Source organism: Mesoplodon densirostris, chromosome 16 (genome assembly GCF_025265405.1).
Source record: "Mesoplodon densirostris isolate mMesDen1 chromosome 16, mMesDen1 primary haplotype, whole genome shotgun sequence".
Taxonomy (NCBI): domain Eukaryota; kingdom Metazoa; phylum Chordata; class Mammalia; order Artiodactyla; family Ziphiidae; genus Mesoplodon; species Mesoplodon densirostris.
Window position 1 is genome coordinate 50,739,604 of NC_082676.1, and position 22,922 is coordinate 50,762,525.

Below are 22,922 nucleotides of genomic sequence, written 5' to 3' on the forward strand. Positions count from 1 at the left end.
CCATTTTATGGCTATACCACATTTTGTTTATCCATTCATCAATTGCACTGGGAAGAAAGACTGATTTTTTTTTATGAACCCCTCAAGAAGGGGTGTGAAGCCTGGTGGGAGAATGAGGCCACCAGAGTTCACCAAAGGCAGGCTAATGAAATGATGAGCTGCCACCATCTGGGCTTTTTATTAGAAAAATTAGAGGCCCATATGTTTATGTAATTTTGATTGGGTGAACTTAATCAGTAGCTCAAATATTTTGTCTGGGGAGGATCTATAGCTGTGAATGTGTTTAGTCTTTGGAGAGCCTTGTTACTTGGATAACTTACTTGTTTTTTTCACATTCTTAGTTTTACCTATATTTTAAAAAGGAATTGCAGGTGGGGTCAACGTAGGACAGAGCCCACCAATGATAAGAAATAAACACATTCCCTCTTTGAACTGAATTCAGTTTTCTAAGGCATTGGAGGTACTAGTAAGGACATTGGGGGAAAAATGTAATTTTTTAATGAGGCAGAAGTATATAATAATAATTTATAGAGGAGTAATAATTTATAGAGTGGGCTCTGAAACTAGACAGCCTAGGTTCTGGTTCTTGCTCTGTTCCTGATGAACTGTGTGATTTGGGGAAGTTAATCTTTCTGGACCCCTGTTTCTTTATATGCAAAATGAGAATTATAACAATACTTCCCTCATGGGGTTGTTGGGTGAAGTGCTTAGAACAGTGCTTGGCATACAGTAGTTGTTCAATAAATGAAGATACTGCTTTAACTACAAGCATGTTTATGGCCTCAAAAAATAAATTAACCTAGAAATTAACAAGAAAATCAGTCACAGGGCTGGTAAAATTGCCAGAAGTTCATTACCAAGAGGATGTACACGTGAATTTAATTTGATCATATAGTGAAGATGACAAATTATTGAACATATAGCTTCTACTATAAGAAGGATTCTTATCACTTGCTTTTCATGGTTCCCTAAAGAAGATTATATAGGCAACAAAGGCACAAAAGTGAACCAAAATCATTTAGGTTTTTGTCAGCTGAACCAAAAAATCATCAAGGAGGAAGATTTGTTAAGGAAATGCTACAGAAAAATGTTCTTATATGACCTGCAGCATTTAGCTTTAAACATTTTAAGAGGTCACCTAGTGATCAGTGAAGGGTGAGGGGTTTAGGGGTCAGAATGAGGGTTGTGATCTGAAGAAAGAGTAGATTTTTCTGGCCAGTGTGGGAAGTTTTTTAGGATTGAACTAAAGATGAGTAACATAGTTATCAGGTTGTGACCAGGGCCATGCTAGAGTTGGACATCAAAGTGTGTGGAGGGTGAGGTCCTCAAATTCTGCTCTCCCCTAGCAGTGCTTTGTGACTGGCCAGACAAGATGAAGACTAAGTTCACCACCTCCACCAAAAAGGAGTAGAAATGTAGGCTGCGGGATTTTAGAAGGATGAGGGAAAGTGCCTAATGGGTCCTTACAGTGGACGATGAAAATGAGAAGCGAGAACTGAGGCAAGCTAAGAAAGTGAGCAGAGATCTAGTTTGGGAAGTTGTAGGCACTGATGATTTAAAAGACTGATTATTAATGAATGAATAGGTGTCAGGAAGAGAAATGGTGGCCCTGTAAGCTAAAAAAGGCCTTGGGGAGTGTGGTAAAGGGCAGAACCTCCATTAATCTGAGAGAAATAGGAGAAGGTAAGATTATCATCAGAGAGGGCAGGAAGAGGTTCATGTGTTCATCTAACAAGTATTTATTGAGTACCTGCACTGTGTAAGGTACTGTGCCCGGGATGCTGTGGGTGTCTCGGTGAGCCTGTCAGCTGTCAGGGGCAGGTCTATAGGGTTTTCTGGGTTCAGACCAAAGTGGACCTCCAAGTTGTTTTGAGTAGCTCACCCAGGGGCCACACTGAGGATTGAGGGGAACCCACTTGATCATGAAGGTGGTGCTTTGCTTGCCCTGTCCTCTGTGTCTTCACTGTTAGAAAGAGCTTTGATTTGTCCACTTGATATCCCAGTTCCCAGCCAGCCAAATTCCAGGTCAGTGTCAAAAGCCCATTCCCCAGATGGGTTACCTGGATCAGGACACATAGGAAGGCTCAGTAATACCTGCTGAGTTTATCTACTCCTTGCAAGATTCTTGTCAACTATCCACTCCCTCCTCAGACTCCCAGATTTTTCAGATATAATTCGTTTTAATCTGTTTATATCTCCTCTCACTGAAAAATGAAAATATATTTCCTTTGAACCCATCGTACAAAGTTTGTTATAAAGCATCTACTTAGCTTAGGAAGTTTTTCCCTCTCTTTCTGCAGATTTAAAGACCTCAGATTTGTTCGAACAGCAGAATTACTGGCAGGAAAATTACCTCTGCAGCCTCACGAATATCAGGATGTCATCCAGAAACACTGCATGGAAGCACGCCAAATTCTTCTCAACAAGTCAGTATCTGGCCTCAGAATGGGGCTGTATCACAGTATCATAAAGATCAAAAACTCTGTGAAGTGAAAACGTATCCAACCTGGGGGGTGCACAGATTTTGCTGACTTCTCACTGACATCTTCCTCTGTTCTCTTCCTCCCATGTTCCCATCCCCGACAGCCTCTGTGCCTCCTCATGTACACTGGTCTTTGACCCTCACTCCTAGTCTTCCTCTGCCTTTTTGAAACTCTCTTATTACCATTCCTCGATGAGAGTACCACTTCCATTCCCTCCATCTGAAATCCTGCAGGCCTTGCTGGGTTACAGGACAATGCATTTAAATGACTTGTGTTCAGGTGGCCCAGACAAATACCTGCAAGGTTCCAAGGATGGGAGTTTTTAGTCACTTAATTCTTTTTTCCTTTGCAAATGCATGCAGGACTGTGTCCAGAGCCAGAGAAATTCCCTTATGTGAGATGATGGTGATAATACCTACCAACGGGTTTTTATTATCAGAGAAAATGTTTATACAATAGCTGGCACGTAGTAGCTATTAAATATAATTATTACATCTACAACTATGACTATTACCAGTACTTCTCTGATTGTTAGAGTAGTACTTTTCTAGCAGTCAGAAAAGAGAAGTGATAGGATGCAAATGCCAGTGGTTCCCATTAGGAATTAGAACTTGGGGGAAGTAGGATGAAAGGGACAATGAGGCATCCATTTCTTCTTTGGGTTTTCTAATTTCTGCTCTCAACTTCTGAGCAGCCACTGCCACACTGGAGTTTCTCCTCCCAAGTTTCCTTCCTTTTCTCCTCTTTCTCTTTCCCCCTATAAAGTCTCAATCAGAAAACAGACATCTGCCAGGGAGGGAAGTTGGAGAGAACATTCCAGTTCCTTATACCCCTTTACCCCAATCTCTGAATATAATGAAGAAACTATAGACACTTTCATCTTTCAGCAGGACTGTTCATTTGGGTATTGCTAATGGGAGAATAGCCTCTCAATCCAAATCTTATTACTATCTTCCCCAGAAAGGGATGTTGGCAGGTGAAGTGGCCAGGGATATGAAAGTACCAATTTGCAAAGCTGCTTAATGGGAAGGGAGCCATCTGCCTTGTTGTGGAGAGTGGGGAGTGGCTGAGAGGACTTCTTGGAGCTTGGAAGAGATTCTTAGTTAGATGCCCTGCTTTCTTTACAGATGGATCCCCACCTGTGCCCAGCTTTTCATCTCCCAGAAGGAGCAGTGGATCCTTTTTGCTCCCAAGAGTGACTATGACTCCTCTCGTCGCATTGAGGAATATTTTGCTTCTGTTGCATCCTTCATGTCACTCCAGCTCAGGGAGTTGGTTATTAAGTCTCTGAAGGACCTCGTTTCCTTTTTCTTGATACACAAGGTATGTAGGGGACCAGCAGTAGACCCTTTGGAGTGGAATCAACTGAGATAGACTCAGGATTCAGTCATGTAAGGTCCTCAGCTGTAAGCCAAGCCAAAAAGTAAAATTCTTGATTTGAACACATATCAGGTGACTATTAGTTTACAAAAATGATTTATTTAAACACACAGCAACCTTTCCTGAGATAATTACCTCCTACTATATTGGTAAAAATCTACAGAACTAGAGAAATTAAGAAAATTTAAAGGAAGATTGAATAAAATGGAATGCATACCTCCTACAGTAGAGGAAGTGGTCACTTTTTCATCCTCTCTATTAAAAGAGGGGGTTGAAAACGGTTTGTTATCAATTTTTGGCTTGATATTTAGGGAGTGTTTTGTGTGTTCATTGCAGATATTGGCTTTTGTTCTTCAGTCTTTGAAAGGGTACCTCTAAAAACAAAAGGCTTTATTGACCTAATAACTTCTTTCATGAAACTACTTCAGTGAAGTCTATATAAAAACTAAAACACTAAGTCCTGGTTTTCAAAGCATCCCTTAAATTTAGATAACCTGGGAGATCAAGGAATATTCTTTTGGATTTTATATTATGTGCCATTTTATCTTAAAAAGAGCTATAAAATTTAAAATTGCCTCTTAGAAAAGGTCAAGTTCTAAGCATTTTTACAAATAGAGTAAAAATGAACAATTGCCCTTTTGCTCAAAAGAATGTAGAACCAATGCTATTGAATTTAGACTACACTGTTAGCACTCTACAGTGGACTAATCTATACATGTCATTGTAATCATCTACTGGCTAAGCAGAAGAAGCTCAGATGTGGGAACAAGTCTCACTCTAAAATGCCACACAAAGGGAAAACTAATATCTTCATATATCTTAAAGAAAGAAATTTATGGGTATTTGGTACATAGTAGGCATTCAACTAATGCTTATCAATAATCCTTAAACCAATCTAGATACCTCTAGAATCAATTACTTGGATAATTACTTTACAACTGCCCCGTGCCAATTTCGTTAGGCACTGTAGTTTATGAAAGGTATTTTGTGTTACTAACCTGTGTTGGGAGTTAGAAATATCTCCATACCAATATTTCTACTGCAGGAAGGTTGACAATTTTCAGTCAAAATATACTATATGCTAATTAGCAACTTCATGTGAGGTATACAGATAAACTATACTTGTGGATTCAGTCAACAAATTTTTATTGAGCACCTATGATGTACTAAATGATATTTTGGATATTTTGGAGGACATAGATGGATCAGAGACAAATCCTGCCCTTAAGTTTAGTGTAGAGAAGATGTGCATGTAAATCTCACGAGAGAAAGATAAAATACCATAAGGAAGTGGAAATATGGAAGTCCAGAAGTGGAAGATTATTTCTTGCTGGGGAACAGGGAGGCTTCCCAGGGGAGGGGATTTTGAGCTGAATTTTAAAGGATGGGGAGGATTTGGAAATACTGACAAAGGAATTTCCAAGCAAAGTAAACATACTGAATCAAAGCTTCGAAGAAGGGAGAGAGGGTGAACTCAGGTGGGCTAAGCCATACTTTGCCCTTATTTTAAATATGAACAGTGCATGGTACCTTTCATTTCCTTTTCTGGTGCCCATGTAGTACTATAAATGGGTAAGATTCACTCCCTTGATTCTAGAAGGTTCCATTTTGTAATAATTTCCATATCTTATGTCTCCTGAAGGATGGGAATGATTTCGAGGAACCCTACCAAGAGATGGAGTTCTTTATACCTCAGCTGATCATGATCAAGCTTGAAGTCAATGAGCCCATTATTGTCTTTAATCCATCTTTTGATGACTGCTGGGAATTAATACACAACTCTTTCTTGGAAATTATTAAGAACTCTAGGGGGATTCCCAAGGTATAGTATTCACTTAATTATTCATTTGTATTTTTATTCACATATTGAATAAAATATATTTAAAATGGCTGCTTGTACACGGTAGGGTTTTATTGATACTTTGGGAGATATATCCTGAGTACACCCACTTGACTCCCAGAAAGAGGATTTGGGCCTTAAAGAAATGTTCACACATCCCATTAACAAGGACACTAAGAGTCACTTTGTGAGAAAGTAGAGTTCCCCACATGATGCCAACCTCAAAAGGGCAGATATGTCCCAAGCCATATCCATCTTGGGTTAATAATTCATGATGGATCAATTGCCATGTACTTTGCCAAGAATTTTCATAAGACTATATCTAATTTAGTTGTTGAATTTCCATTTGTTTGTTTATTTAACTCACTGTAGGCTTCTAGGGGAGAGATTAAAGCTTCCCTTCCTGGCCCAAGCCCTTTTCCAGGTTTCCTTTCCAGGGTGACATTACTTATCAGATTACAGACAGTTATTAGCAGACTTTTAGAACTGGGCAGGATCACCCACATGAGTGTGACTCTTTGGCATTCCATCTTCTGCCCCCTCTGGGTGGTTGGTGTGGCAAGAGGGCCAGTGTCCAGCCCCACATAGGGAAGGGACTTGCAGGGTGTTTCTCCCCTCCCCATCCCTCCCTCTCCCTCCCTCCCCATGCATTATGTATGATGCTTGGATGCTCTTAAGCACTCTTCTCTTTGCAGTCCTGTGCTTAGAGGGTTCTAAGAGCTCATGATTAGAGTTGGACTTTGTAGGGAAGCATGTGAAGCCACATGTTCCAGTTGATTTCACCAGAGAACTCTAAATTGGGGGTTTTGAACCAAACCAAGTCAGTCTAACAGGAAAACTGGATGTTCAGAGGGGGAAGAAACGTGGGCAGCTCTCCTACAATCAGTATCCTTAGGAAGGAAATGAAAGAGAAGACCCTGTAATTTGGAAGAATAAGTGTGGGGCTTGGAGACAGTTAAAGTACATACCACTCAAGTTCCCCTTCACTGCTGGTGATCAGCAATGTTTGCGAGCAGCTGGGCTGGGAGAGCCCAGGGCTTATGTGGCTGCTGCTGCTAACAGCCTGGCAGGGGCTGGTAGTAGATTTAGTGGGTTGTAATGCCAAGAAGACATAGTCATAGGTCATAGTTTGTACCAGGTTTGAAAGCTAGGCCCAAGTAAATGCTGATGACTCTACTAGACTATGAGAAAAAGCAGCCCAGGATCTGAATTCTCCATCTAGAGATGCCCATAGCACAGTCTGCTTCCCTGAACCCCTCACACTGTATTATCTCTGATCTGGGTAGTGATATTTTAAAAGAATAGTCCCTCAGGTTGAATATCTAAGAAGAATATCTAAGAACAGCAACAGATAGACAGTACCCCATCCCCCATCAGTCCTGTCTTATTTATGGTTAAAGATGAATTTTAAAATTTGGAAAAAACGTCAGCATGAGATGTTTGAAAGTAGTACTCAAGGTGCAAAAGGAAAGCATATTCATGAGAAAATTACTAAAGGAAACCAAAGTAAATATTAGAAAACATTTGCCTTAGCAAAAAACTGAGAAAAACATGGATCTGTAATACTGACTGAAATGAAAAGAGGTGAATGAGAGACATAAATAAAAGGAAGCTGGATGAGATAAGGGAAGGATTTTATAAAATTGAAAATGCAATAAGAAGAATTTAAAACAGCATTAGCAGCGATGCATTACTTTCATAATCATTATATAGATATATAAAACACATTACATATATATATGTATAAAATTATATATATAATTATATATTCCCCCTATGGAATGGAGTTGCTTGGGTCAGTCTCTCTCCTGATGGGAGAATTTTCTAACTCCAAGTGCCAGGGAAATGCCAAAGTTGGAGAAGTATATAGGAGAAAGCACTGAAGGTAATGACAAAACCAAGAAGTCTGGGATCAGAGAGCCATGGAGATAAGCAGATAGTAACAGTAGTTACCTGGAAAGAGCACTATTGTTCTTGGCTCAGTTTTACGACTGCCCTGTGGGGCATAGGAGAAGCAGCCACATTTTTTTAAAGGTGTATTTTAAAAAAATTTTAATTGAAGTATAGTTGATTTACAATGTTTCAGGTATACAGCAAAATGATTCAGTTATACATATATGTGTATGTATTCTTCTTCAGATTCTTTTCCATTATAGGATATTACAAGATACTGAATATAGTTCCCTGTGCTATACAGTGGGTCCTTGTTGTTTATCTGTTTTGTGTATAGTAGTGTGATTCTGTTAATCCCAAATTCCAAATTTATCCCTCCCTCTCCATTGCCCTTTGGTAACCATAAGTTTGTTTTCTACATCTGTGAGTCTGTTTATATTTCGTAAAAAAGTTCACTTGTGTCATATTTTAGATTCCACATATAAGTGATATCATATGGTATTTGTCTCTCTCTTTCTGATTTACTTTACTTAGTATAATATTCTCTAGATCCATTCATGTTCCTGCAGCTGGCATTATTTCATTCTTTTTTATGGCTGAGCAATATTCCATTGTGTGTGTGTGTGTGTGTGTGTGTGTGTGTGTGTGTGTGTGTGTGTAGGCCACATTCACCTGTCAGTGGACATTTAGGTTGCTTCCATGTCTTGGCTATTATAAATAGTGCTGCTATGAACACTGGGGTGCATGTATCTTCTTGAATTAGACTTTTATCTGGATATATGCCCAGGAGTGAGATGGCTGGATCATATGGTAACTATATTTTTAGTTTTTAAGGAACCTCCATACTGTTCTCCATAGTAAGAACCAGCCACATTTAAAATGTTCTTTCGATAGAAGACTTTTCCCAAGAGATAATCCCTTATCCTGCCCACCTATGATCTGTTGCAAGGCCTAAATGCTCCAGTTGTGCTGCCCTAAGCCATTTCACTCATATCCTGCTTTCAAACAGTGCCTACAGTATGGCTACAGCAAAGAAGTTGCTTCTCCACTGGTTTAAAAACCTTTGGATTGTCCAAAGAGGGAAGACAAAGATCAGTTGCACTTGCTTTTCCCCCTTTCTAAATCAATGCGTTTTCATCAGCGGCATATAACTCATAACTCAGTAAAGCCCTCTGAAGAGCCTTTTCTTAGATCACTAAAATCTTTCTTAGTAGGGAGAGCAGTGGAAGGCAATGGGTCCCCAACAAGGACTTGCAGCTTGCATGAGTCATGCAACTGAGAACATTCTCAGAGATACACATGTGCCATTAAGAAGTTGGAGTGTTGAATTCTCAGGAAAAATACTTTTTGTGCCTCAGATAATAATGACATAGCTTTTTCTCCAGAACTGAGAGAAGAATCTAGTACATCTCTCCCTTTCTTCAGATGAGAAAACTAAAGTCCAGAGAAAGTAGCTTAACTAAGGTCACATAGTCAGCTAGCAGCAGAGTTTGAATTGGAACCCATGCCTCTAGTAGCTTTTCATTAGAGAGGGAAGTGTTTGGTTGTGGGGAGGGGTACCACTGTAGTATTTATTCACTCACACAATGTTTATGTGCACTTACTATGTGCCAAGCTCTTGTTAGGCCCTTCACAATAGTGAAGAAGTCAGATACAATCCAGACCCTCATGGTATTTATATCCCAGGACAAACCTAGAACAGCTCATTACACATTCGTTTAATTACAATTATGATGAATGCCAAGTGGGATAAATTTAGAATGTGAACTTTAAGCAGGGAAACCTAACATCCACTGGGGGCCCATGGGGGACTCTCTAAGGACATGAGAGTTGAAAGGAGAAAGAATTTGAAAGATGAGTAATTCAACAAGAGGAAGAGGAGAGAGAATAGAGGTAAAGGGAACAGTGGGGGTGATTCCAGCACCATCCGAGAAGAAATAGAGTTGAAATGCAGCTGATGTCCCTGGAAATGAGTGCATTGCAGGAGACTTTACATTTTGGTGTCATCTTCCTTCTTGTGTCTTGTGGATGTCTTGTGACATTTAAACGTGGTTTCGGGACTTCCCTGGCAGTCCAGTGGTTAAGACTTTGCCTTCCAGTGCAGGGGGTGTGAGTTCGATCCCTGGTCAGGGAGCTAAGATTCCCACATGCCTCGTGGCCAAAAAACCAAAAAACATAAAACAGAAGCAATATTGTAACAAATTCAATAAAGACTTTAAAAATGGTCCACATCAAAAAATAAATCTTTAAAAAAAATAATAAAAGTGGTTTCTCCTCTTTAGGTGGAATCTATCCTGTTCCCAGAGTTGAAAGGATATAATCTGATTCTTGGAACTATTAATGCTGATGAAAAACTGGTTTCTGACTTTGTGGATCAAACTTTCGAGGTATTTCAGAAAAATCAAGTTGGCCCCTACAAGTAAGTTGGTTTAGTTGTAACTTAGCCATTGGCATTGGTTTAGAGTTCCTAACTGTCATCAAATAAACAATCCCTGTTCCCACATACCTGAAAGAATAGGAGTAGCCAATGTTTACTTACATCAGTATTACTATTTAGCCCTATTTGCAGATAAGGAAACCATAACTTTCCAGCAAATAGATAAGAGAGCCAGAATTCAAATAACAGGTTCACCTCTATTATATGAAAGCCATGGTGCCAGACAGGTTCTGGCACTTAGAAATTCATGGATTTTAACCAGTGGGCAGGCACCAGTTCCTCCCACCAGGAAGCCTGCACAAGCCCCTGGACCAACCTGACTCACCAGGGTGCAGACATCAGAAGCAAGAGGAACTACAGTCCTGCAGCCTGCAGAACAGAGACCACAAACACAGAAAGTTAGACAAAATGAGATGGCAGAGGACTATGTTCCAGACAAAGGAAGAAGATAAAACCCCAGAAGAACAACTAAGTGAAGTAGAAATAAGCAAGCTACCTGAAAAAGAATTCAGAGTAATGATAGTGAAGATGATCCAAGGTCTCAGAAACAGAATGGAGGTACAGACTGAGAAGATACAAGAAATCTTTAACAAGGAGCTAGAAGATTTAAAGAACAAACAAACAGAGATGAACAATAGAATAACTGAAATGCAAAATACAGTAGAAGGAATCAATGGCAGAATAAATGAGGCAGAAGAATGAATAAGTGAGCTGGAAGACAGATCAATTGGTGGAAATCACTGCTGCGGAACAGAATAAAGAAAAAATAATGAAAAGAAATGAGGACAGTCTCAGAGACCTCTGGAACAACATTAAATGTACCAATATTTGCATTGTAGGAGTCCCAGAAGGAGAAGAGAGAGAAAAAGGGCCTGGGAAAATATTTGAAGAGATAATAGCTGAAAACTTCCCTAACATGGGAAAGGAAACACTCACTCAATTCCAGGAAGTGCAGAGAGTCCCATATAGGACAAACCCAAGGAGAAACACGCCGAGACATATATTAATCAAACTGACAAAAATTAAAAACAAAGAGAAAATATTAAAAGCAACAAATAACATACAAGGGAACCCCATACAGTTATCAGCTGATTTTTCATCAGAAACTGCAGGCCAGAAGTGAGTGGCATGATATATTTAAAGTGTTGAAAAGGAAAAACCTACAACCAAGAATACTCTACCCGGCAAGGCTCTCGTTGAGACTCAACGGAGAAATCAAAAGCTTTACAGACAAGCAAAAGCTAAGAGAATTCAGCGCCACCAAACTAGCTTTACAACAAATACTAAAGGAACTTCTCTGGTGGAAAAGAAAAGCCCACAACCAGAAACAATAAAATTACAAAAGGGAAAGCTCACTGGTAAAGGCAAACATACAATAAAGGTAGGAAATCATCCACACACAAATATGATGTCACAAATATGTCAAAACCAGCAATTGTGAGGAGACTACAAGTGCAAGGCATTGGAAATACATTTGAAATTAAGAGACCAGCAACTTAAAACAATCTTGTATGTATATGTGTGTGTGTATATATATATATATAGACTGCTATGTCAAAACCTCATGGTAACTGCAAACCAAAAATGTACAATAAATACAAAAAAGAAAAAGCAATCCAAACACAACCCTAAAGATAGTCATCAAATCACAAAAGAAGAGAACAAAAGAGGAAGGGAAGCAAGAAGACTAGACCAGAAAATTCTGCATTATGAGGGGCTGTCCTGTGTATGGCAGGATGTTTAGCAGCATCCCTGGCTTCTACCTGTTAGTAGGACCCTCCCCAGTTTTGACAACCCAAAATGTCTTCAGATATGGCCAAATGTCCCCTGGGGGCAAAATCACCCCCAGCTGAGAACTGCTGCTAATCTATTCTGAAAACCACGGCCTCAGATTTGAAAGCTCTGCCCTCGTGAATTTAATCTGGTGTCATCTATTTGAAACCTCTGTTTTCCCTGTTGTTGATTCTTATACATATAGTTTGTTTTTCTGTACTGACAGTTCCATGGGCTTCTCCTTGTATCTCAGTTTCAGAGTCTCTGAAGTGTTGGCCAGCTCTTGGAAGTATACCCCTGGGCCCCACAAAGTTAATTCTGTTTACTCCATGTCATCTTTATTTTAATTCAAACTTATTTTAAGTCAGAGCATCCCCCAAACATCCTCCAATTTGGGGGCAATCTGTCCAGCCATTTCTGCCTCATCTGACAACAGACAGAGGGAAACTTAATTCTATTCCATAGACTTTAGGTTCATTAGTTACAAATTTTCATCTTAAAATTTAGATGTAGAATTTTAGAACCGGAAGGAGGGACAGGAAGTAATGTTTATCGCACATTTACTGTACATTAGGCATAGTATTAATTGCTTTAAATATATATTATTACAGCTTTACAACAATCCAGTGAGCTATTATCATTTCCACTTAAAATTAAGGACACTGATCTTTGAAAAAGAGAAATATCTTGTCTAATTTCATGCAGCTAGGAAGTGGCAAAATTGGAATTTGAAGCTAAAGTTGTGAATTCCCAGTTCACTCTATTTTGCCATGTTATATTCCTCTTTTGTGATTTGGGCTGGTTTTTATGATATTATCTCTTCATTTGCCACTCTGACTAATCTGATTTGGTGACCTGTATTTGTATGTTTGATTTTATGCTCTTCAATATGGAAGATACTTAAATGTATACAAGAAGTATGATGACTTATTGGATAACACGGCAGAGCAAAACATCACTGCATTCCTGAAAGAAAATCATGAAACTAAGGATTTTGTGATGGTAGGAGATGCCACTTGACATTTCGTATCTTGGTTACATGTGCTACAGACAATCCATTGAGTAGTCAGTGTGTTTCATTAGTATATATACTATGCTCAGCTTTGTACTATATTGGCTGGGGATGAGGCTGGGGGCAAATGCATAGAGGCTAGAGGCAAATTAAGCTACTGAATCTACTCTCTTCTACAGAGGATCAATAGCCTAAAAAAGCGGAGAAATGAAATTGCATCCATGCACATTACCGTGCCTTTGGCCATGTTCTGCCTTGACACCATGACCCTAAATTATGATATCTGTGAGTGAGCCCAAAATCTTAAAGACCGTCTGATTCAATTCCAAGTGGATGTAAACCGGGCACCAACACCAGGTATTATTGTTGCATGCAGAGAAAGAACAATGATAATTGGCACGAATGGGAGAATGGAAAAGTGGACAGAACTTGCACCTTCCAGCAATGGCCAGATTGAACTTCCAGTTCACGTTGTTTCTGCCCAAAGTGACGGTTGCAGGGAATCAGGTTCAGGCTAGAAGGTGAACAGTTAGGAGAAAACTACCTGGGACTTGGAGTAGGAAGGTGGAAAGCATCCTGAGGCAGTTCATCTCTGATCCTTCAGCCTTTGCTTTCTTGCAGGCAACCTCAGAGAGAAATTACTTGACTGTCTGAGGTCACAGGCTCTCTCACTGGCCATCTAGCACACATCTGAAGACACAGCGTGATTACAGGCAGCCCTTAGAATCTCTTCTATACAGACTTCTACTGTCTGGGTCTGGGGATTCTGTCATTCAATGTTAAACTCTATATTGTGCCTTCATTTTACTGATGAGTATTTATTAAAGACGTTTTTGGTTGTAAGGGATAGGAGGCCAGACTGGCTAATGTAAAAAAAGGAATTTGGGGCTCACATGTCGGAAAGTTTAGGAGTTGCTAGCTTCAGGCCCTCAACACTACAATTAGAATGCAATCTTCCTCCCTCTACTTGGCTGTCCTCTGTGTCAGCTCTGTTCTCTGACAGATTCTCTCCAGTGTGTGGGCCCCAGCAGCTCCAGACTTACATCCTCCCAGGGTTCCATCCACAGGGGAAAAAATGGTTTCCCTTTTATCCAACACTGTGACACTGGCTGGTTTGGCACTGGCCTGACTTGGGTTGTTTGGGCAACAGCAAGGCAAACACCATAGCCAAGAGGATGGTTTAGATTTGGGTAGTGTTCTCATCTCTAAACCATGAGAACCAAGAAAGAGAAGGATGAGGTACCCCAAGAAGGCTTAGGCTGTGGTTAACAGAAAAGGGAATGATGCGAAGAGGCTGGGACAGCAACTATCTGCTACTCTGTTTCTATTTGAATGTTACAAAATAGTTAGCCCGTGTTATTTTAGCTCTCTTCCTCAGAGAGCTTTAAACTATAGACTAAAATGATTTAGTACTAATAACCACTATTAAATTGTTATATATTATATTATTCATATACATGTAGATAAATATAAGTTTAGCATCTTAGCCCTTTTAAGGTTTACAAACTGCATATCAGAAATTCATCAGGAAATTAATTATGATAATAGCTACCATTTTTCCAGCACATGTTGTAGTCCAAGCACTGTGTAAGTGTTCTGAACATTCAAGATCTAATCAGGTCTTTACACCAACCCTAAGAAGTTGTTCATTATTCTCTCCATTATGTTGATGAAGAAACTGAGACTCCAAAAGTTGGCAAGTGGCATATCCAGGGCTTAACCTAGTTCATTTTGACTCCAAATTAATGCTTTCCACCACTGCACTCAGCTTTCTCACCGGGTAATGAAATGGTGGGATTCCTGGTTTGGGAGCCAGAAGGCTTGGTTTTGAATCCAAGACCTTCTGTTTGCTAGCTTGTGTACCCTGGCTTCACCTCTTGGATCTTCAGTTCCTTTGCCTATAGAATAAACATCTGGGACTAGGGCAGTAAAATGTTTTCAGCCTTCAGACTACTAGGACACTTTCCTTTGGGAAGTTTGAGCGTCAAGCAATTTTTTTTTCTTAAACATTTGTTCCTGTCAAATCAAAGCAACATAGTGCCTTGGTTGGTCGGTGCTTTCTTTCTCATCAAAATAAATGTACAATTTCCTTTGGCCTTTTTAATATAAATGAAAGTTAGGGTCCCATTACAAACCTGGGGATTTCTAAGGACCCAGAAACTCCAGGTTAGTGATTGAGTTCTGAAGTTTCTTTCTACCTTAAAAATAGTGATTCTGACTCATTTGGTCTTCTCAGCCACCCCATGAGGTAGGTAAAACATATATAAGATGCCCTACCAAATGAAGAGAGAAAAACTAACTTGCCTGATTAGGTGAGTTTGAGTCTTCTGAACCCTTGCTATTTCATTGTCCTGTAATTGCTGAGTGGAGTACCTTCCTGTTTCCAGTGATTAGGTGTGCCCTAGAAAGGGGTGCTGATACTGAGGTCATAGATTTGTCATAGATTAGTTGACCATAGATTAGTTGTCATAGATTAGTTGACCATATGTGCGTGGGTTTATCTCTGGGCTTTCTAGCCTGTTCCATTGATCTGTATTTCTGTTTTTGTGCCAGTACCATATTAGCTTGATTACTGTAGCTTTGTAGTATAGTCCAAAGTCAGAGAGCCTGATTCCTACAGCTCTGTTTTTCTTTCTCAAAATTGCTTTGGCTATTTGGGGTCTTTTGTGTTTCCATACAACTTGTAAGATTTTTTGTTCTAATTCTGTGAGAAATGCCATTGGTAATTTGATAGGGATTGCATTGAGTCTGTAGATTGCTTTGGGTAGTATAGTCATTTTCACAATATTAATTCTTCCACTCAGAGAAAATGGTATATCTCTCCATCTGTTTGTGTCATCTTTGATTTCTTTCATCAGTGTCTTATAGTTTTCGGTGCACAGGTCTTTTGCCTCCTTAAGTAGGTTTATTCCTAGGTATTTTATTCTTTTTGATGCAGTGGTAAATGGGATTGTTTCCTTAATTTCTCTTTCTGATCTTTTGTTGTTAGTGTATAGGAATGCAAGAGATTTCTGTCCATAAATTTTGTATCCTGCAGCTTTACCAAATTCATTGATTAGCTTTAATAGTTCTCAGGTGGCATCTTTAGGATTTTCTATGTATAGTATCATGTCATCTGCAAACAGTGACAGTTTTACTTCTTCTTTTCCAATCTGTATTCCTTTTATTTCTTTTTCTTCTCTGGATGCCATGGCTAAGACTTCCAAAACAATGTTGAATAATAGTGGTGAGAGTGGACATCCTTGTCTTATTCCTGATCTTAGAGGAAATGTTTTCAGTTTTTCACCATTGAGAATGACGTTTGCTGTGGGTTTGTCATATATGGCCTTCATTATGTTGAGATAGGTTTCCTCAATGCCCACTTTCTGGAGAGTTTTTATCATAAATGGGTGTTGAATTTTGTCAAAAGCTTTTTCTGCATCTTTTGAGATGGTCATATGGTTTTTATTTATTCTTCAATTTGTTAATTTGTTAATATGGTGTATCACATTGATTGATTTGCGTATATTGAAGAATCCTTGCATTCCTGGGACAAATCCCACTTGATCATGGTGTATGATCCTTTTAATATGTTGTTGCATTTGGTTTCCTAGTATTTTGTTGAGGACTTTTGCATCTATATTCATCAGCGATATTGGTCTGTAATTATCTATTTTTGTGGTATTTTTGTCTGGTTTTGTTATCAGGGTGATGGTGGCCTTGTAAAACAAGTTTGGGCGTGTTCCTTCCTCTGCAATTTTTTTGGAAGAGTTTGAGAAGGATGGGTGTGAGCTCTTCTCTAAATATTTGATAGAATTCACCTGTGAAGCCATCTGGTCCTGGACTTTTGTTTGTTGGAAGATTTTCAATCACAGTTTCAATTTCATTACTTGTGATTGGTCTGTTCATATCTTCTATTTCTTCCTGGTTCAGTCTTGGAAGGTTGTATCTTTCCAAGAATTTGTCTATTTCTTCCAGGTTGTCCATTTTATTGGCATAGATTTGCTTGTACTAGTCTCTTATGATCCTTTGTATTTCTGCAGTGTCAGTTGTAATTTCCCCTTTTTCATTTCTAATTTTAATGATTTGAGTCCTCTCCCTTTTTTATTGATAAGTCTGGCTAAAGATTTATTAATTTTGTTTATGTTCTCAAAGAACCAGCTTTTAGTTTCATTGATCTTTGCTATTGTTTTCTTCATTTCTTTTCATTTATTTATGCTCTGATCTTTATGATTTTTTTCCTTCTACTAACTTTGGGTTTTCTTTGTTCTTTTTTGTCTAGTTACTTTAGGTGTAAGTTTAGATTGTTTATTTGAGATGTTTCTTGTTTCTTGAGGTGAGATTGAATTGCTATAAACTTCCCTCTTAGAACTGCTTTTGCTGCGTCCCATAGGTTTTGGGTCATTGTGTTTTCATTGTCATTTGTTCCTATGTATTATTTATTTTCTCCATGATTTCTTCAATGACCTCTTGGTTATTTAGCAGTGCACTGTTTAGCCTCCATGTGTTTGTGTTTTTTTACAGTTTTTTTCCTTTAGTTGATTTCAAATCTGATAGCATTGTGGTCAGAAAAGATGCTTGATACGATTTCAATTTTCTTAAATTTAGCAAGGCTTGATTTGTGACCCAAGATGTGATCGACCTTGGAGAATGTTCCATGTACACTTGAGAAGAGTGTGCATTCTTCTGCTTTTGGGTGGAATGTCCTATAAATATCAGTTAAATCTATCTAGTCTATTGTGTCATTTAAAGCTCATTTCCTTATTTATTTTCTCTCTGGATGATCTGTCCCTTTGTATAAGTGGGGTTTTAAAGTCCCCCACTATATTTGTGTTACTGTTGATTTCCCCTTTTATGGCTGTTAGCATTTGCCTTATGTATTGAGGTGCTCCTATGTTAGGTGCATAAATATTTATGATTGTTATATCTCTTGGATTGATCCCTTGATCATTATGTAGTGTCCTTCCTTATCTCTTGTAACAGTCATCATTTTATCTGATATGACTATTGCTACTCCAGCTATCTTTTGATTTCCATTTGCATGGAATATCTTTTTTCATCCCCTCACTTTCAGTGTGTATGTGTCCCTAGGTCTGAAATGGGTCTCTTGCGGACAGCATATATATGGGTCTTGTTTTTGTATACATTCAGCTAGTCTGTGTCTTTTGGTTGGAGCATTTAATCCATTTACATTCAAAGTAATTATCAATATGTATGTTCCTATTACCATTTTCTGAATTGTTTTGCATTTGTTTTTGTGGATCTTTTTCTTCTCTTGTGTTTCCCACCTAGAGAAGTTCCTTTAGCATTTGTTGTAAAGCTGATTTGGTGGTGCTGAATTCTCTTAACTTTTTCTTGTCTGTAAAACTTTTGATTTCTCTGTCAAATCTAAATGAGATCCTTGTGGGTTAGCGTAATCTTTGTTGTAGGTTTTTTCCTTTCATATAAATATATCCTGCCACTCCCTTCTGGCCTGCAGAGTTTCAGCTGAAAAATCAGCTGATAACCTCATGGGGATTCCCTTGTATGCTATTTTTTGCTTTTTCCTTGCTGCTTTTAATATTTTTTCCTTGAATTTATTTTTTTGTTAGTTTGATTAATATGTGTCTTGCTATGTTTCTCCTAGGGTTTATCCTGTATGGGACTCTTTGTGCTTCCTGGACTGGGGTGGCTATTTCCCTTCGCATGTTAGGGAACTTTTCGACTATAATCTCTTCAAATATTTTTTCAGACCGTTTCTCTTTCTCTTCTGCTTCTGGGACCCCTTTAATTTGAATGTTGGTGCGTTGTTTAATGTTGTCCCAGAGGTCTCTGAGACTGTCCTCAATTCTTTTCATTCTTTTTTTCTTAATTCTGCTCCTTGGCAGTTATTTCCACCATTCTACCTTGAAGCTCACTTATCCATTCTTCTGCCTCAGTTATTGTGCTATTGATTCCCTCTAGAGTATTTTTAATTTCAATTATTGTGTTGTTCATCACTGTTTGTCTGTTCTTTAGTTCTTCTAGGTCTTTGTTAAACATTTCTTGTATTTTCTTGATCCGTGCCTCCATTCTATTTCCAAAATTTTGGATTATCTTTACTATCATTACTCTGAATTCTTTTTCAGGTAGGTTGCTTATTTCCTCTTCATTTATTTGGGCTTGTAGGTTTTTACCTTGCTCCTTCATCTGTAACATATTTTTTTGTCATCTCATGTTTTTTCGATGGGTGGGTCTGTGTTCTTGTCTTACTAGTTGTTTGGCCTGAGACATCCAGCACTGGAGTTTCCAGGTAGTTGGGTGGAGCCGGGTCTTGGTGCTGAGATAAGGACCTCTGGGAGACCTCACTCTGATGAATATTCCCTAGGGTCTGAGGTTCTCTATCAGTCGAGCAGTTTTGACTTGGCACTCCCACCACAGGAGCTCAGGCCCGACCCTAGGACTGGGAGCCAAGATCCTGCAAGCTGTGTGGCACAGGAAAAAGGAAAAAACAAGGAAGAACAATAACAAAGAATAAAAAAGAAAATAAAAATAGAAAAATTTAAAAACCTATTAGAAAAAATAAAAATGTAAATGAAACAACAAGGTAAAACAGGGTTCAAGATGGCGGAGTAGAAGGACGTATGCTCACTCCCTCTTACGAGAGCACCAGAATCACAACTCACTGCTGAACTATCATCAACAGGAAGACACTGGGACTCACCAAAAAAGATACCCCACATCCAAAGACAAAGCAGAAGCCGCCATGAGATGGCAAGAGGTGCGCAATCACAATAAAATCAAATCCCATAACTGCTGGTGGATGACTCACAAACTAGAGAACAGTTATACCACAGAAGTCCACCCACTGGAGTGAAGGTTCTGAGCCCAACGTCAGGCTACCCAACCTGAGGGTCCAGCAATAGGAGGAGGAATTCCCAAGAATCAGACATTGAAGGCTAGCAGGATTTGATTGCAGGACTTTGACAGGACTGGGGGAAACAGAGACTCCATTCTTGGAGGGCACACACAAAGTAGTGTGCGTATCAAGACCCAGGGGGAAGGAGCAGTGACCCCATAGGAGATTGAACCAGACCTACCTGCTAGTGTTGGAGGGTCTTCTGCAGAGGCAGGGAGTGGCTGTGGCTCACCACAGAGACAAGGACACTGGCAGCAGAAGTTCTGGGAAGTACTCCTTAGTGTGAGCCCTCCTGGAGTCCGCCATTAACCCCACCAAGAGCCTGTAGGCTCCAGTGCTGGTTGTCTCAGGCCAAATAACCAACAGGGAGGAAACTCAGCCACACCCATCAGCAGACAAGCAGATTAAAGCTTTACTGAGCTCTGCCCACCAGAGCAACAGCCAGCTCTACCCACCACCAGTCCCTCCCACCAGGAAGCTTGCACAAGCCTCTTAGATAGCCTCATCTACCAGAGGGCAGACAGCAGAAGCAAGAAGAACTACAATCCTGCAGCCTGTGGAACGAAAACCACATTCACAGAAAGACAGACAAAGTGAAAAGGCAGAGGACTTTTTACCAGATGAAGGAACAAGATAAAACCCCAGAAAAACAACCAAATGAAGAGGAGATAGGCAACCTTCCAGAAAAAGAATTCAGAATAATGATAGTGAAGATGATCCAGGACCTCGGAAAAAGAATGGAGGCAAAGATCGAGTAGATGCAAGACCTGTTTAACAAAGACCTAGAAGAATTAAAGAACGAACACCTAGAAGAATTAAACAACAGACAAACAGAGATGAACAATATAATAACTGAAATGAAAAATACACTAGAAGGAATCAATAGCGGAATAACTGAGGCAGAAGAACGGATACATGACCTGGAAGACAGAATGGTGGAATTCACTGCTGTGGGACAAAATAAAGAAAAAAGAATGAAAAGAAATGAAAACAGCCTAAGAGATCTCTGGGACAACATTAAATGCACCCACATTCACATTATAGGGGTCCCAGAAGGAGAAGAGAGAGAGAAAGGACCCGAGAAAATATTTGAAGAGATTATAGTTGAAAAGTTCCCTAACGTGGGCCTCCCTGGTGGCGCAAGTGGTTGAGAGTCCGCCTGCCGATGCAGGGGATACAGGTTCGTGCCCCGGTCTGGGAGGATCCCATATGCCGCGGAGCGGCTGGGCCCGTGAGCCATGGCCGCTGAGCCTGCGCGTCTGGAGCCTGTGCTCCGCAACGGGGGAGGCCACAACAGTGAGAGGCCCGCATACCGCAAAAAAAAAAAAAAAGTTCCCTAACGTGGGAAAGGAAATAGCCACCCAAGTCCAGGAAGCACAGAGAGTCCCAGGAGGGATAAACCCAAGGAGACACATAGTAATCAAATTGACAAAAATTAAAGACAAAGAACAATTATTAAAAGCAGCAAGGAAAAAATGACAAATAATATACAAGAGAACTCCCATAAGTTTAACATCTGATTTCTTAGCAGAAACTCTAAAGCCAGAAGGCAGTGGCACAATATATTTAAAGTGATGAAAGGGAAGAACATACAACCAAGATTATTCTACCTGGTAAGGATCTCAATCAGATTTAATGGAGAGAATAAAAGCTTAACAGACAAGCAAAAGCTAAGAGAATTCAGCACCACCAAACCAGCTCTACAACAAATGCTAAAGGAACTTCTCTAAGTGGGAAACACAAGAGAAGAGAATGACCTACAAAAACAAACCCAAAACAATTCAGAAAATGGTAATAGGAACATACATATCGATAATTACCTTAAATGTGAATGGATTAAATGCTCCAACCAAAAGACAGAGGGTCGCTGAATGTATGCAAAAACAAGACCCATATATATGCTGTGTACAAGAGACCCACTTCAGACCTAGGGAACTCATACAGACTGAAAGTTAGGGGATGGAAAAAGATATTCCATGCAAAGGGAAAGCAAAAGAAAGCTGGAGTAGCAATACTCATATCAGATAAAATAGACTTTAAAATAAAGACTGTTACAAGAGACAAGGAAGGATACTACATAATGATCAAGGGATCAATCCAAGAAGAGGATATAACAATCATATTTGCACCCAACATAGGAGCACCTCAATACATAAGGAAAATGCTAACAGCTATAAAAGGAAACTGACAGTAACACAGTAATAGTGGGGGATTTTAACACCTCACTTACACCAAGGGACAGATCATCTGGACAGAAAATTAATAAGGAAACATAGGCTTTAAATGACACAATAGACCAGATAGATTTAATTGATATTTATAGGACATTCCATCTGAAAACAGCAGACTACACTTTCTTCTCAAGGGCACACAGAACATTCTCCAGGATAGATCACATCTTGGGTTACAAATCAAGCCTCGGTAAATTTAAAAAAATTGAAATCATATCAAGCATCTTTTCCGACCACAATGCTGTGAGATTAGAAATGAATTACAGAGCAAAAAACATAAAAAACACAAACACATGGAGGCTAAACAATATGTTACTAAATAACCAAGCGATCACTGAAGAAATCAAAGGGGAAATCAAAAAATACCTAGAAACAAATGACAATGAAAACATGACGACTCACAACTTATGGGATGCAGCAAAAGCAGTTCAGAGGGAAGTTCATAGCAATACAGTCCTACCTCAAGAAACATCAAACATCTCAAATAAACAATATTACCTTACACCTAAAGGGACTAGAGAAACAAGAACAAACAGAACCCAAAGTTAGTAGAAGGAAAGAAATCATAAAGATCAGAGCAGAAATAAATGAAATAGAAACAAAGAAAACAATAGCAAAGATCAATAAAACTAAAAGCTGGTTCTTTGAGAAGATAAACAAAATTGATAAACCTTTAGCCAGACTCATCAAGACAAAGAGGGAGAGGACTCAAATCAATAACATTAGAAATGAGAAAGGAGAAGTTACAGCGGACACCGCAGAAATACAAAGCATCATAAGAGACTACTAGAAGCAACTCTATGCCAATAAAATGGACAACCTGGAAGAAACGGACAAATTCTTAGAAAGGTATAATCTTCCAAGACTGAACCAGGAAGAAATAGAAAATATGAACAGACCAATCACAAGTAATGAAATTGAAACTGTGATTAAAATCTTCCAACAAACAAAAGTTCAGGACCAGATGGCTTCACAGGTGAATTCTGTCAAACATTTAGAGAGAGCTAACACCCATCC

General features: G+C 39.3%; 1 protein-coding gene across 1 annotated transcript in view; it reads left to right on the forward strand.

The window, feature by feature from the left end:
* The window catches only part of DNAH3 (dynein axonemal heavy chain 3), a 184,686-nt gene that overhangs the window by 18,906 nt on the left and 142,858 nt on the right, over positions 1-22,922 (forward strand). Inside the window, 7 exon segments of the mRNA XM_060079218.1 lie at positions 2,301-2,426; positions 3,611-3,806; positions 5,506-5,685; positions 9,879-10,015; positions 12,703-12,808; positions 12,998-13,160; positions 13,163-13,175. Of these exon segments, the coding sequence (XP_059935201.1) occupies positions 2,301-2,426; positions 3,611-3,806; positions 5,506-5,685; positions 9,879-10,015; positions 12,703-12,808; positions 12,998-13,160; positions 13,163-13,175 (921 nt within the window).